This window comes from Notolepis coatsorum (genome assembly GCF_963971535.1).
Source record: "Notolepis coatsorum genome assembly, chromosome: 9".
NCBI lineage: Eukaryota > Metazoa > Chordata > Actinopteri > Aulopiformes > Paralepididae > Notolepis > Notolepis coatsorum.
In genome coordinates, this window is record NC_140173.1 from 67,507,328 (window position 1) to 67,522,359 (window position 15,032).

A 15,032-nucleotide genomic window follows, 5' to 3' on the forward strand; every position below is an offset into this window, starting at 1 on the left:
ACATTTTGAAAGGAACCCCCCCCCCCCCCGTTGCAGTTTCCAGAGTAAATCATTTTAATTCAACACAAATCGACCAGACAGACAAATTAAAAACATGACATAAAAAGAACAAAAAAACGACTGACATTTTGCATATCTGCAAAGCGCAAATGGGATATTTCAATTTTGCTCTTGCTTTTTTTCATAATGTCAAGGCTGTACAGCAGTGTTTGGTTAAGATGAGAACCAAACGAATACACAGTATTAGTAAAATAAATACTGACAGCCCATAAATATTCTTGAGTAACTGAACGTTCCGTAATGATAAATCTGAAGTGGCACTTTTTCATAAAGAAGGCTGCGTTATCAAAATTGGCTTCAGCGACCTGTTAAAAATAATTGATCCTAAAGAATAACGGAGACAGTCCACGTCTCTCCATGTCGTGTGTTCATTGCACATCGCTGAGCACGCGGTTCCAACAACGCTCTCTCTCTCTCTGCCTCCTTGTGCTTGCTTGCAAAAGAGTTTGTTTCGTTTATCAAAAAACTGTTCTTTCAACGGACAGGAAGGGAACCTCATTCCCGTCGTACGCAGAGGCATTGAAGAGACACAGAGTTATGAGATTAACTTTGAGTCCATAAAGAGACAAGGTGCTTGAGACCGTTTAACAGTAAACCTTTCTTCCTCTTCCTGGTGGTCACTGGTTGGCTACAGATTGCTCCTCCATCTCCTCTTCCATTGGTTGACTACCAAAGCCACTGTCGACTGTGGTGTCTGAGGAAGCAGAGGAAGCATGACGGTGCCATTAAGTGCATGTACTGTGTGTATCTGTGAGTTGTATGGTATTGCTGATGATAATGACGGACTGTGTGTGTGTGTTGATTACCTGCTCTCTGTTTATCTTCTCTGAGTTCAACTCGTCTCAACAGCCTCACTCCCTCTGTTAGACCCAGAGAGCTCAGAGCCTCAACCAGGCCCTCCAGAGGACCACCCCCAAGCTGCACACACACAGAGGAAGACAAATGGTTAGCTCATTCATTCAACATGGGTGATAATATAGTATATATAGTGATGATAATAATAATAATAATAATTTCTTAATTTATATAACGCCTTTCAGGAAACCCAATTATATATATATAGTGATAATAGTATTAAATATAAAATAAAATATCCCATTTGCACTTTGCAGAGTGTAGATATAGTGATATTATAGTAAATATAGTGATAATAATATAGTATATATATAGTAATCACTTTCTCTTCCATCCACTCACTCTCACACCAGACGACCAATACACTTCAGCCCAAACCACAAACTCCCATCAACCACCCACACAGACACACACACACACTCACACACACACACACACACACACACACACAGACAAAGAGTAATCACAAGCACACATGCTGGACTTTCACTTGACATGCTTTCGTTCATGCATGTATGCGTGTACACACACACACCTCACATGCACACATTATACACACACAGTTCCCTACCTGGTAGTTCTGGAGCAGGTTCTGGCAGGGCGAGGGGCTTTCCTGGTACAGGTGAGCTAGTGTCAACATGCCCAGCTTCTCAGCCAGCTGCTTCCAGGGAACATCGCCGATGTTCAGCACATCCACCAGCTTGGCCAGAGTATCACTGTCCAGGGCCTGCTGCTCTGGCTCTGTCGGTGGGGGGGGGGGGGGGGGGGGGGGGGGGCATGAAATCCATATCACGGTGTATCCTCACATTTAGCGTGGTAGCGATACAAATTAAACAAGTTTTTTTAAAGACCAGCGCACCAGTACCACATTCTCTGTGGCGTTGGCCCTCTGTCGATATAATATAATAATAATATAATATTTTTAACACTTTAAGCGCCACGCCGTGTTTTCCTTTTTACCCCCTTGAATGCCACGGTCCACTCCCAATGTTAACGTTAATATCGCCTAATCTATGTTTTAAATTATGGCTATGTGTCTAATCTGCCCGTCGCTTATCAAAGAATCATTTTCCAGTCAGTGTTGTCGAGGCAGATTGGTTTTTTATCGCTTCATTTCCGTTTGAGAGCATTTTGAAAAGCACCCGTTTTCAGGTGAAAAACAGCCCATTCTGTGATAATCGCCTTTTAATCGCCTCGCTTTCATTTCCTCATGGATTTTACAGTGAAACAGATAGAGCACATATCACAAAAAAGCTTATATCTCCTCGAAAACGAGTCTGATTATCCTAACACTGATTAAATTAGGTCCATTATCCCCTACTTTCCCTCATCCCCTCTTCCCCCCCCCCCCCCTACTTTCCTTGCCCTATTTTTTGTCCTGATTGTAAAGCGACCTTGGGTTCTATGAAAGGCGCTATATAAATTTGATTTATTATTATTATTATTATAGATTCCTTACCTGACATCAGATGGTATCCAAAAATGGTATATTCCAATTCCTGATCACCATTCGAAAAAATCGATAAGTGTATAGATCTAACGTGTATACAGTAGAACTCATCCGCGGGGCTCAGAGGATCCAGAATGAACTCTGGTAACTCCGGCTGCATCAGTGGACTGGAAAATGTGGACTGGAATATTTTTTTTCCCACATCCATTTTCATTGAGTCCATTCCAAAAGGGTGATTTACCATCTGGGAGACGATAGGGGGCGCTTTTTTCACATCTGATCGCCGGCGGCCCCTGGGTAGGCTAGGGTAGGCTCGCGTGATGCAATATGATTTCAGATCGCAAAAAATATATATATAATAATAATTCCGAGAAAACTCGTGGCTTTCAACGTAACTATCGTAAACCCGAGATAAGCCGTGAGTGGCGCTCAAAGTGTTAACACTTTAACTGCCACACACGAGATATCTCAGGTTTATTTTTATGTGGTTGAAAGCCACTCACGAGATTTCTCGGATTTTAAATTTTTTTTTAGCGATCTGAAATCATATTGCATCACGCGAGCCTACCCGAGTATACACGAGCGGCGCCGGAGATCATATGTGGAAAAAAGCGCCCCCTATCGTCTTTCAGATGACATAAGGGATTTTGGAATGGACTCAATGAAAATGGATGGGGAAAAAAATCCGGTACTCCACATTTTCCAGTCCACAGTTCATTCTGGAGCCTCTGAGCCCCGCTGATCATGGAGTTCTACTGTATCGCGTTGGATGTATACACTTATCGATTTTTTCGAATGGTGATCAGGAATTGGAATATACCAGTTGGATACCATCTGATGTCAGGTAAGGACTCTATGTTATCAGTGTTAGGATAATCAGACTAATTTTGATGAAGTTATGAGCTGTTTTGTGAAATGGGCTCTTTCGGTTTCACTGTAAAAGTCCGAGAGGAAATCAACGCAGCGATTATCCGTGCGCGGCCCGAATGTGCTTGCGTGCACGTATAATATTGATCATCTAGCGTTTATTTGAAAACGATTCATAAAAAGGCCGACGAATATCAACGTTGTGGAATATTCCAGTAAAAGACGATTTTCATAGTCCAGAATGGGCTGTTTTTTATCTCAAAACGGGTGCTTTTCTAAATGCTCTGAAACGGAAATGACGCGATAAAAAACCAATTTGCCTTGACAGCACTGACTGGAAAATAGTCTTTGATAATGCGATGGGCAGATTAGACACATAGCCATAATTTAAAACATAGATTAGGCGATATTAACGTTAACATTGGCGCCGATGGTGGCATTCAGGGGGTAAAAAGGAAAACCCGGCGTGGCACTCAAAGTGTTAATGAACACACTAGACTAGACAAATATCAAGATGTATCCATCAGTGGACCAATTGTATGCTTTTGCAGAGGACAAGAAGCCTTCAGTCGACTCCTTCAGACATTAAGCACCCCCCACAGCCCAAATGGAATGATAAAAAAAAAAAAAAAAAATGTAATGTTTTTAAACAGGTGAAATCCTCTTTCATTGCCTCTGTGCCTGTTTTCGTAGGCAGTTAGCCTCTGGTATGCGTGCCATTAGCGTTAGCTACGCTTCTAGGCCTCTTTTCTTTTGGAAAGAATGATTAAAAAAAATTGCAAATAAAAAAAAAAGTATATATATTTTCTTTTCTCGACTAATATATATATATATATTTTTTTTTCTTTTCTCGACTCGGCTCATTTCGACCGATTAGTCGACTAATCGACTAATAGGGGTCAGCCCTAATATATATATATATTTCTACTGTATCCGTCTTCCCCGTCTCCTCTGAGGAGCCAGTCTCACCTTCGCTGCTGGTGGGCTTGGGCTTCTTGCTGGTGTGGCGGCTGGTCTTGGGGCTCCGTTGTGAGTCGAGCAGCGTCCTCACCTGTAAAACGAAACACACAAAATGTCAGATGCCACGCAAAGTGCCGTGTCTGCGAGGCACCACTAGGGGGCAGTCTGGCCAACCGTGAGGGAGTTTCATTTCAAACCTTTTATTTAAACTCGAAAGGCAAATGAGGTTCATACAGAAATTAGCAAACAACTACACCATATCAAATCATAACAATAAGATTAGGCAAAAAGCAAGGATAACAACAAATCAATTAAAACACGTACACAACTTGATTGGCAACGGTTAGAGATCAAGGTGTTAAACTCTGCAACAGAGGAGAGAATCTCAAGCTTTGGACTGTTGGAAGTTCATTTCATGAGCTAGAGGGGCATCATAGCATGATTGACCCTGTTCAGAGCAAACTTGAGCAAAGTGACTGGCTGACTGATTGACACTGGGTGTATAAAGTGCTTTGCATGTAAAATAAATAATGAAGAAAAAACAGTGACCTTCAGGACAGAGGAACATGAAGACAGAGGAACATGAAGACAGAGAAACATGAGGACAGAGGAACATGAAGACAGAGGAACATGAGGACAGAGGAACATGAAGACAGAGGAACATGAAGACAGAGGAACATGAAGACAGAGGAACATGGAACATGAGGACAGAGGAACATGAAGACAGAGGAACATAAGGACAGAGGAACATAAGGACAGAGGAACATAAGGACAGAGGAACATGAAGACAGAGGAACATGAAGACAGAGGAACATGAAGACAGAGGAACTTGAAGACAGAGGAACATGAAGACAGAGGAACATGAAGACAGAGGAACATGAGGACAGAGGAACATAAGGACAGAGGAACATGAAGACAGAGGAACATGAAGACAGAGGAACATGAAGACAGAGGAACATGAAGACAGAGGAACATGAGGACAGAGGAACATGAGGACAGAGGAACGTGAAGACAGAGGAACATGAAGACAGAGGAACATGAGGACAGAGGAACATGAAGACAGAGGAACATGAGGACAGAGGAACAAGAAGACAGAGGAACATGAGGACAGAGGAACATGAAGACAGAGGAACATGAAGAAAGGAGAACATGAAGACAGAGGAACATGAAGACAGAGGAACATGAAGACAGAGGAACATGAAGACAGAGGAACATGAAGACAGAGGAACATGAATACAGAGGAACATGAGGACAGAGGAACATGAAGACAGAGGAACATGAGGACAGAGGAACATGAAGACAGAGGAACATGAAGACAGAGGAACATGAAGACAGAGGAACATGAAGACAGAGGAACATGAAGACAGAGGAACATGAAGACAGAGGAACGTGAGGACAGAGGAACATGAAGACAGAGGAACATGAAGACAGAGGAACATGAGGACAGAGGAACATGAAGACAGAGGAACATGAAGACAGGAACATGAAGACAGAGGAACATGAGGACAGAGGAACATGAAGACAGAGGAACATGAAGACAGAGGAACATGAGGACAGAGGAACGTGAGGACAGAGGAACATGAAGACAGAGGATCATGAAGACAGATGAACATGAAGACAGAGGAACATGAAGACAGAGGAACATGAAGACAGAGGAACATGAAGACGGAGGAACATGAAGACAGATGAACATGAAGACAGAGGAACATGAAGACGGAGGAACATGAAGACAGAGGAACATGAAGACAGAGGAACATGAAGACAGAGGAACATGAGGACAGAGGAACGTGAGGACAGAGGAACATGAAGACAGAGGAACATGAAGACAGAGGAACATGAAGACAGATGAACATGAAGACAGATGAACATGAAGACAGAGGAACATGAAGACGGAGGAACATGAAGACAGAGGAACATGAAGACAGAGGTACATGAAGACAGAGGAACATGAAGACAGAGGAACATGAAGACGGAGGAACATGAAGACAGAGGAACATGAGGACAGAGGAACGTGAGGACAGAGGAACATGAAGACAGAGGAACATGAAGACAGAGGAACATGAAGACAGATGAACATGAAGACAGAGGAACATGAAGACGGAGGAACATGAAGACAGAGGTACATGAAGACAGAGGAACATGAGGACAGAGGAACATGAAGACAGAGGAACATGAAGACAGAGGAACATGAAGACAGAGGAACATGAAGACAGAGGAACGTGAGGACAGAGGAACATAAGGACAGAGGAACATGAAGACAGAGGAACATGAAGACAGAGGAACATGAAGACAGAGGAACATGAGGACAGAGGAACATGAGGACAGAGGAACATGAAGACAGAGGAACATGAAGACAGAGGAACATGAGGACAGAGGAACATGAAGACAGAGGAACATGAGGACAGAGGAACATGAAGACAGAGGAACATGAGGACAGAGGAACATGAAGACAGAGGAACATGAAGACAGAAGAACATGAAGACAGAAGAACATGAAGACAGAGGAACATGAAGACAGAGGAACATGAAGACAGAGGAACATGAAGACAGAGGAACATGAAGACAGAGGAACATGAAGACAGAGGAACATGAGGACAGAGGAACATGAAGACAGAGGAACATGAGGACAGAGGAACATGAAGACAGAGGAACATGAAGACAGAGGAACATGAAGACAGAGGAACATGAAGACAGAGGAACGTGAGGACAGAGGAACATGAAGACAGAGGAACATGAAGACAGAGGAACATGAGGACAGAGGAACATGAAGACAGAGGAACATGAAGACAGGAACATGAAGACAGAGGAACATGAGGACAGAGGAACATGAAGACAGAGGAACATGAAGACAGAGGAACATGAGGACAGAGGAACGTGAGGACAGAGGAACATGAAGACAGAGGAACATGAAGACAGATGAACATGAAGACAGAGGAACATGAAGACAGAGGAACATGAAGACAGAGGAACATGAAGACGGAGGAACATGAAGACAGATGAACATGAAGACAGAGGAACATGAAGACGGAGGAACATGAAGACAGAGGAACATGAAGACAGAGGAACATGAAGACAGAGGAACATGAGGACAGAGGAACATGAAGACAGAGGAACATGAGGACAGAGGAACATGAAGACAGAGGAACATGAAGACAGAAGAACATGAAGACAGAAGAACATGAAGACAGAGGAACATGAAGACAGAGGAACATGAAGACAGAGGAACATGAAGACAGAGGAACATGAAGACAGAGGAACATGAAGACAGAGGAACATGAGGACAGAGGAACATGAAGACAGAGGAACATGAGGACAGAGGAACATGAAGACAGAGGAACATGAAGACAGAGGAACATGAAGACAGAGGAACATGAAGACAGAGGAACGTGAGGACAGAGGAACATGAAGACAGAGGAACATGAAGACAGAGGAACATGAGGACAGAGGAACATGAAGACAGAGGAACATGAAGACAGGAACATGAAGACAGAGGAACATGAGGACAGAGGAACATGAAGACAGAGGAACATGAAGACAGAGGAACATGAGGACAGAGGAACGTGAGGACAGAGGAACATGAAGACAGAGGAACATGAAGACAGATGAACATGAAGACAGAGGAACATGAAGACAGAGGAACATGAAGACAGAGGAACATGAAGACGGAGGAACATGAAGACAGATGAACATGAAGACAGAGGAACATGAAGACGGAGGAACATGAAGACAGAGGAACATGAAGACAGAGGAACATGAAGACAGAGGAACATGAGGACAGAGGAACGTGAGGACAGAGGAACGTGAGGACAGAGGAACATGAAGACAGAGGAACATGAAGACAGAGGAACATGAAGACAGATGAACATGAAGACAGAGGAACATGAAGACGGAGGAACATGAAGACAGAGGAACATGAAGACAGAGGAACGTGAGGACAGAGGAACATAAGGACAGAGGAACATGAAGACAGAGGAACATGAAGACAGAGGAACATGAAGACAGAGGAACATGAGGACAGAGGAACATGAGGACAGAGGAACATGAAGACAGAGGAACATGAAGACAGAGGAACATGAGGACAGAGGAACATGAAGACAGAGGAACATGAGGACAGAGGAACATGAAGACAGAGGAACATGAGGACAGAGGAACATGAAGACAGAGGAACATGAAGACAGAGGAACATGAAGACAGAGGAACATGAAGACAGAGGAACATGAAGACAGAGGAACATGAAGACAGAGGAACATGAAGACAGAGGAACATGAGGACAGAGGAACATGAAGACAGAGGAACATGAGGACAGAGGAACATGAAGACAGAGGAACATGAAGACAGAGGAACATGAAGACAGAGGAACATGAAGACAGAGGAACATGAAGACAGAGGAACATGAAGACAGAGGAACGTGAGGACAGAGGAACATGAAGACAGAGGAACATGAAGACAGAGGAACATGAGGACAGAGGAACATGAAGACAGAGGAACATGAGGACAGAGGAACATGAAGACAGAGGAACATGAAGACAGAGGTACATGAGGACAGAGGAACGTGAGGACAGAGGAACATGAAGACAGAGGAACATGAAGACAGATGAACATGAAGACAGAGGAACATGAAGACAGAGGAACATGAAGACAGAGGAACATGAAGACGGAGGAACTTGAAGACAGATGAACATGAAGACAGAGGAACATGAAGACGGAGGAACATGAAGACAGAGGAACATGAAGACAGAGGAACATGAAGACAGAGGAACTTGAAGACAGATGAACATGAAGACAGAGGAACATGAAGACGGAGGAACATGAAGACAGAGGAACATGAAGACAGAGGAACATGAAGACAGATGAACATGAAGACAGAGGAACATGAAGACGGAGGAACATGAAGACAGAGGAACATGAAGACAGAGGAACATGAAGACAGAGGAACATGAAGACAGAGGAACATGAGGACAGAGGAACATGAAGACAGAGGAACATGAAGACAGAGGAACATAAGGACAGAGGAACATGAAGACAGAGGAACATGAGGACAGAGGAACATGAGGACAGAGGAACATGAGGACAGAGGAACATGAGGACAGAGGAACATGAAGACAGAGGAACATGAGGACAGAGGAACATGAAGACAGAGGAACATGAAGACAGAGGAACATGAAGACAGAGGAACATGAAGACAGAGGAACATGAAGACAGAGGAACACGAGGACAGAGGAACATGAAGACAGAGGAACATGAGGACAGAGGAACATGAAGACAGAGGAACATAAGGACAGAGGAACATGAAGACAGAGGAACATGAAGACAGAGGAACATGAGGACAGAGGAACATGAAGACAGAGGAACATGAAGACAGAGGAACATGAGGACAGAGGAACATGAAGACAGAGGAACATGAAGACAGAGGAACATGAGGACAGAGGAACATGAAGACAGATGAACATGAAGACAGAGGAACATGAAGACAGAGGAACATGAAGACAGATGAACATGAAGACAGAGGAACATAAGGACAGAGGAACATGAAGACAGAGAAACATGAAGACAGAGGAACATGAAGACAGAGGAACATGAAGACAGAGGAACATGAAGACAGGAACATGAAGACAGAGGAACATGAAGACAGAGGAACATGAAGACAGAGGAACATGAAGACAGAGGAACATGAGGACAGAGGAACATGAAGACAGAGGAACATGAAGACAGAGGAACATGAGGACAGAGGAACATGAAGACAGAGGAACATGAAGACAGAGGAACATGAAGACAGAGGAACATGAAGACAGAGGAACATGAGGACAGAGGAACATGAAGACAGAGGAACATGAAGACAGAGGAACATGAAGACAGAGGAACATGAGGACAGAGGAACATGAAGACAGAGGAACATGAAGACAGAGGAACATGAAGACAGAGGAACATGAGGACAGAGGAACATGAAGACAGAGGAACATGAAGACAGAGGAACATAAGGACAGAGGAACATGAAGACAGAGGAACATGAAGACAGAGGAACTTGAAGACAGAGGAACATGAAGACAGAGGAACATGAGGACAGAGGAACATGAAGACAGAGGAACATGAAGACAGAGGAACATGAAGACAGAGGAACATGAGGACAGAGGAACATGAAGACAGAGGAACATGAAGACAGAGGAACATGAAGACAGAGGAACATGAAGACAGAGGAACATGAAGACAGAGGAACTTGAAGACAGAGGAACATGAAGACAGAGGAACATGAAGACAGAGGAACATGAGGACAGAGGAACATGAAGACAGAGGAACATGAGGACAGAGGAACATGAAGACAGAGGAACATGAAGACAGAGGTACATGAAGACAGAGGAACGTGGACTCGCTCGTTGTAAAGCACTGTGTGCCTACAGGACCAAAGAGATGGCTTAACATCTCCTAAGTGTTTCATCTCTAAGTGTTCTTTGGACTGGATCGGTGTATTGAACTAGGTATTCACAGTACTCTGATGACAGTGGCTCATGAGGTAGAGCAGTCGCCTGGTAGTCGGAAGGTTCCCGGTTCGATTCCTGCTCCTCCCGGGCAGCGTGTTGAAGTGTCCTTGAGCAAGACACTTAACCCCTAATTGCTCCCGATGTGCAGGTCGGCACCTTGCATGGTTGCCTCCGCCATCAGTGTGAGTGAATGGGTGAATATGAGGAACAAAAATTGTATATATAATTGCTATATAAAATGCACCATTTACTATTTACCATGCAATGCCATAAACACAGCTAATTGGCCACGGTTTGTCATATAATGGACATCACCTGTTACTTGATTACAGTCACCAGCTGTTTGCCTACCAAGATGTCTGCAATTATGATGGTAAATGGACTGCATTTATAGAACAGCTTTTATCCAAAGCGCTTTACAACTTATGCCTCACATTCACCAACTCACTCACACATTCACACACCGACGGCAGAGGCGACCATGCAAGGTGCCAACCTGCTCATCAGGAGCAATTAGGGATTAAGTGTCTTGCTCAAGGACACTTCGACATGCTGCCGGGAGGAGCCGGAATCGAACCGGGAACCTTCAGATTACCAGACGACCGTTGCTATGTCGCTACCTGCCCTATGATGTAATGGAACACTGAATGGGACGGTCACGGGAGTGATGATGTCATCACCTTCTGGCACCTGGCCAGGTCCAGGGGGGTGTGGCCTGCCGCGGGCCTCTTGCGAGGGTTCACCAGAGGACAGGAGGTGTGTCGCACTGTGACCTGCTGTCTGACTGGTGAGTCCTCCTCCTGCTCTTCATCTGACGAAGAGGAGGAACTGAAGAAGAGCGGCTCGTCGTTCTCAAGGTTCTTATCGGCGCCTGATGACAGAAAGGAAAACATCTTTATAATGTATTCATCACTGAATCTTCCTGTGTTTAGTTTCCCTTTTACCTGTGAAGCACATTTAGTTTACCGGTTGGTGTGAAGCACAGTTAGTTTACTGTACCTGGCAGTGAAACACATCTACTTTACCTGTCAGTGAAACACATCTAGTTTACCTGTCAGTGAAACACATCTAGTTTACCTGTCAGTGAAACACATCTAGTTTACTTGTCAGTGAAGCACATCTAGTTTACCTGTCAGTGAAACACATTTAGTTTACCTGTCAGTGAAACACATCTAGTTTACCTGTCAGTGAAACACATCTAGTTTACCTGTCAGTGAAGCACATCTAGTTTACCTGTCAGTGAAGCACATTTAGTTTACCTGTCAGTGAAACACATCTAGTTTACCCGACAGTGAAACACATCTAGTTCACCTGTCAGTGAAACTCATCTAGTTTACTTGTCAGTGAAACACATCTAGTTTACTTGTCAGTGAAGCACATCTAGTTTACCTTTCAGTGAAGCACATCTAGTTTACCTGTCAGTGAAACACATTTAGTTTACCTGACAGTGAAACACATCTAGTTTACCTGTCAGTGAAACACATCTAGTTTACCTGTCAGTGAAACACATCTAGTTTACCTGTCAGTGAAACACATCTAGTTTACTTTTTTTTTTAACAAATCTTTTTATTATTTTTTGACAAGACTAGAGGCTAATCTCTCCTGTGACAAAATGGCATCCAATGTAATAAAAAAAGTCAACCAACGAACTCGATTCTTGTACCGGATCTCCTCTCTGGTAAACAAGAATACCCTGAAGACTCTGGCAGGAGCACTCATTCAGGGGTACTACGACTATGCTTGCACCTCATGGTACCAAAGCACCTCAAAGGCGCTAAAAACAAAATTACAAACATCTCAAAACAAACTGGTCAGACTACTGCTTGACCTTACTCCTAGAACCCACCTCACCCCTGCCCACTTTGACAACCTAGGGTGGCTTAGAGTAGACGACAGAGTACAACAACTTGCAATGGGCCTGGTCTACAAGATACACTACACGACCAAGGTACCCATGTACATGTCAAAATACTTCCCAAAGGTCAGTGAATACCACGATCACAACACCAGAGGGAGCTCCACAAATCATGTTAAACCCAGATTCGGCTCAAATAAGGGACTAAACACGTTTCGCAATTATGCCACATCAATGTGGAACGCCCTACCCAAAGCTGTAAAGGAATGTGGATCACTACCCACTTTCAAAACCTCTCTCAAGGGACACCTACGGGAGACTGCAATTCAACACTGGCCCCTGTAAATATCCTAACCCTACTGTGAATTGTACCTAAACTGCACCTCGTCCATTTATGCCTTGCACTATATAGTATTGTATATTAGTACACTGCACAGTATTGTATATTGTATGGTAACTACGTCTACGAACATTGTACATATGTCTAAACTGAACACTGTGACCTCTTTTTTTACTTCAAATTTTTACTATGTTTTTATTTCATACTTATCTTGTCATGCACAGTCTCTGGAGCGCAACAGTAAGAAGCATTTTGTACAAAAGTATTCTGTACTTCTGTATGACAACTATTAAAGAAACTTGAAACTTGAAACTTGAACTCCAATGTACAGCCATTTACCTAGTATGGTTTTGTCAATAGTCCAATGTACAATTTTGTTTGTTTGTACAGTGTCTCCCCCCCCCCCCCCCCCCCCCCTCAATGTACAGTTTTACTTGTTTATACAGTGTGCCCCCACCCCCCCCCCACCCCAAACAACCTCCAATGTAAATTACCCAGTATGGTTGTCAATATCCCAATGTACCCAACCCCCCCCACCCAACCTCCTCCAATGTACAGTTTCTACGTCAAATGTATATACTCCCCTTTCTTGACTCCTTCTGTATCACAAACAGTACTGTATTTGCAAATCTGGTATGTCATACATGTATAGATGTAGCAGTACTGACTATCTGTATGTCATGTATGTCATATATGTCCTGATGAATTGAAAATGGGGGACCCTGATGTAAACAAGACGAAAGTCTTTCTCTGGTCTGCATCCCCTTAACAATTGTGTGTATTGAGCTGTACTGTATTGTACCCATTCTGCAATCTGTTAATAAAGTTTTCAATCAATCAATCAATCAAACACTTTGATCGCCATGGGTTAAATTAATAATTTACCATCCCTCGCCATCTCTATTTGTCTATGGAGAAGTTCCCCTTCTTTGCAGGGCTATAACTTTTTAAATTCTATTGCTAAATTGCCATTATTATGGCCCATTCAATGTCCTATATGTATTGTTCAGGGTGTAGCAACGTTAAACTTTTTCATTCACATATTCATACTAAAATATGGTCTAAAGTATAAGTATGTTTTTATCGTTTTCTGCAGCTTTCTTCAGAACGTGATTTATAGCCCTAAATGCATTATATTGATGATCAAATACAGTTTGGTAGGAATCTGTGCGAGATAAAAAAAAAATTCAACTGGATGTGCTTCTAGGAGTTACTACATATCATCTGATGATGACCGGATGGGCGGGGGATCGTTTATAATTCCGTGGGCAGCGTTAGATGATTCATCCAGAGTGGGTCATATGTTCATCATAGCAGTTTATTATATGGAACACGTTAGAATATAACGCTGAATCTTACCATGGCTTCCTCACGCCGCTGGCAGATGAGCGTGGAACAGAATTTTTTCTATTATGGGATGGAGAAATGCACGACCCATTTCCAGGTTGTATAATAGTATATACGTCCAAATCATGTTGTTTTTTCGAGTTATTTGCACCGATCGATGTTCACTGTGTCAATACGGAGTCTCTCTAACGATAGCGAGTGCCCGGACCACATATGGATGAGCACTACCGGTTCAAAGGGTCATTTCCGGTTGGCGATCTGCCGATCGGCCACCAGATGGCGCTCTTGAACCGATAGAGAGTTGAGTGGAGCTTTGCAGTGTGTCTCAGGGCTCCGGAGGGAAAATATGATTTCGATCACAGATTTTTGAATTATTGACATCAAAGACGAGTTACGGCGTCTTCGGCAGAATGAGCATGGCTAGGAATGACGTCTAAACTCGTCCACGGCGATCATAGTGTTAACAGTAAATATCCCAATAAATCACAGGAATATACATTCCTGTATTTGAATCAATATAAATGTAGGTTACGAGATATATACATAATCCCCACAATACAATACAGTACATTATGCTCTTGCTCGTACTTCTTCCCCCCCCTCAGGACCCCCCTTGGATAATCCATCCATTATTCGTTTCTAACCAGGGATTACAATTCATATGCTAACCTTTATTCTCTCCACCACTTCTAACCAGATTGCAATGCTGGCTTCATTGACACCTAAAATTCTTGCTGTAGATATCTCTAAATAAATCACATCGAGATAGGTAAGAAAAGAACCCATACCTTCCGGCACATTTTATCCGGTTGAATCCATCGTG

General features: G+C 43.3%; 1 protein-coding gene across 1 annotated transcript in view; it reads right to left on the minus strand.

The window, feature by feature from the left end:
• Positions 1-36: 36 nt before the first annotated feature.
• The window catches only part of nfkb2 (nuclear factor of kappa light polypeptide gene enhancer in B-cells 2 (p49/p100)), an 86,633-nt gene continuing 71,637 nt past the window's right edge, over positions 37-15,032 (minus strand). The window contains 5 exon segments of the mRNA XM_084321639.1: positions 37-754; positions 867-978; positions 1,487-1,656; positions 4,202-4,283; positions 11,348-11,538. Coding sequence (XP_084177765.1) covers positions 678-754; positions 867-978; positions 1,487-1,656; positions 4,202-4,283; positions 11,348-11,538 — 632 coding nt within the window. The 3' untranslated portion in view covers positions 37-677.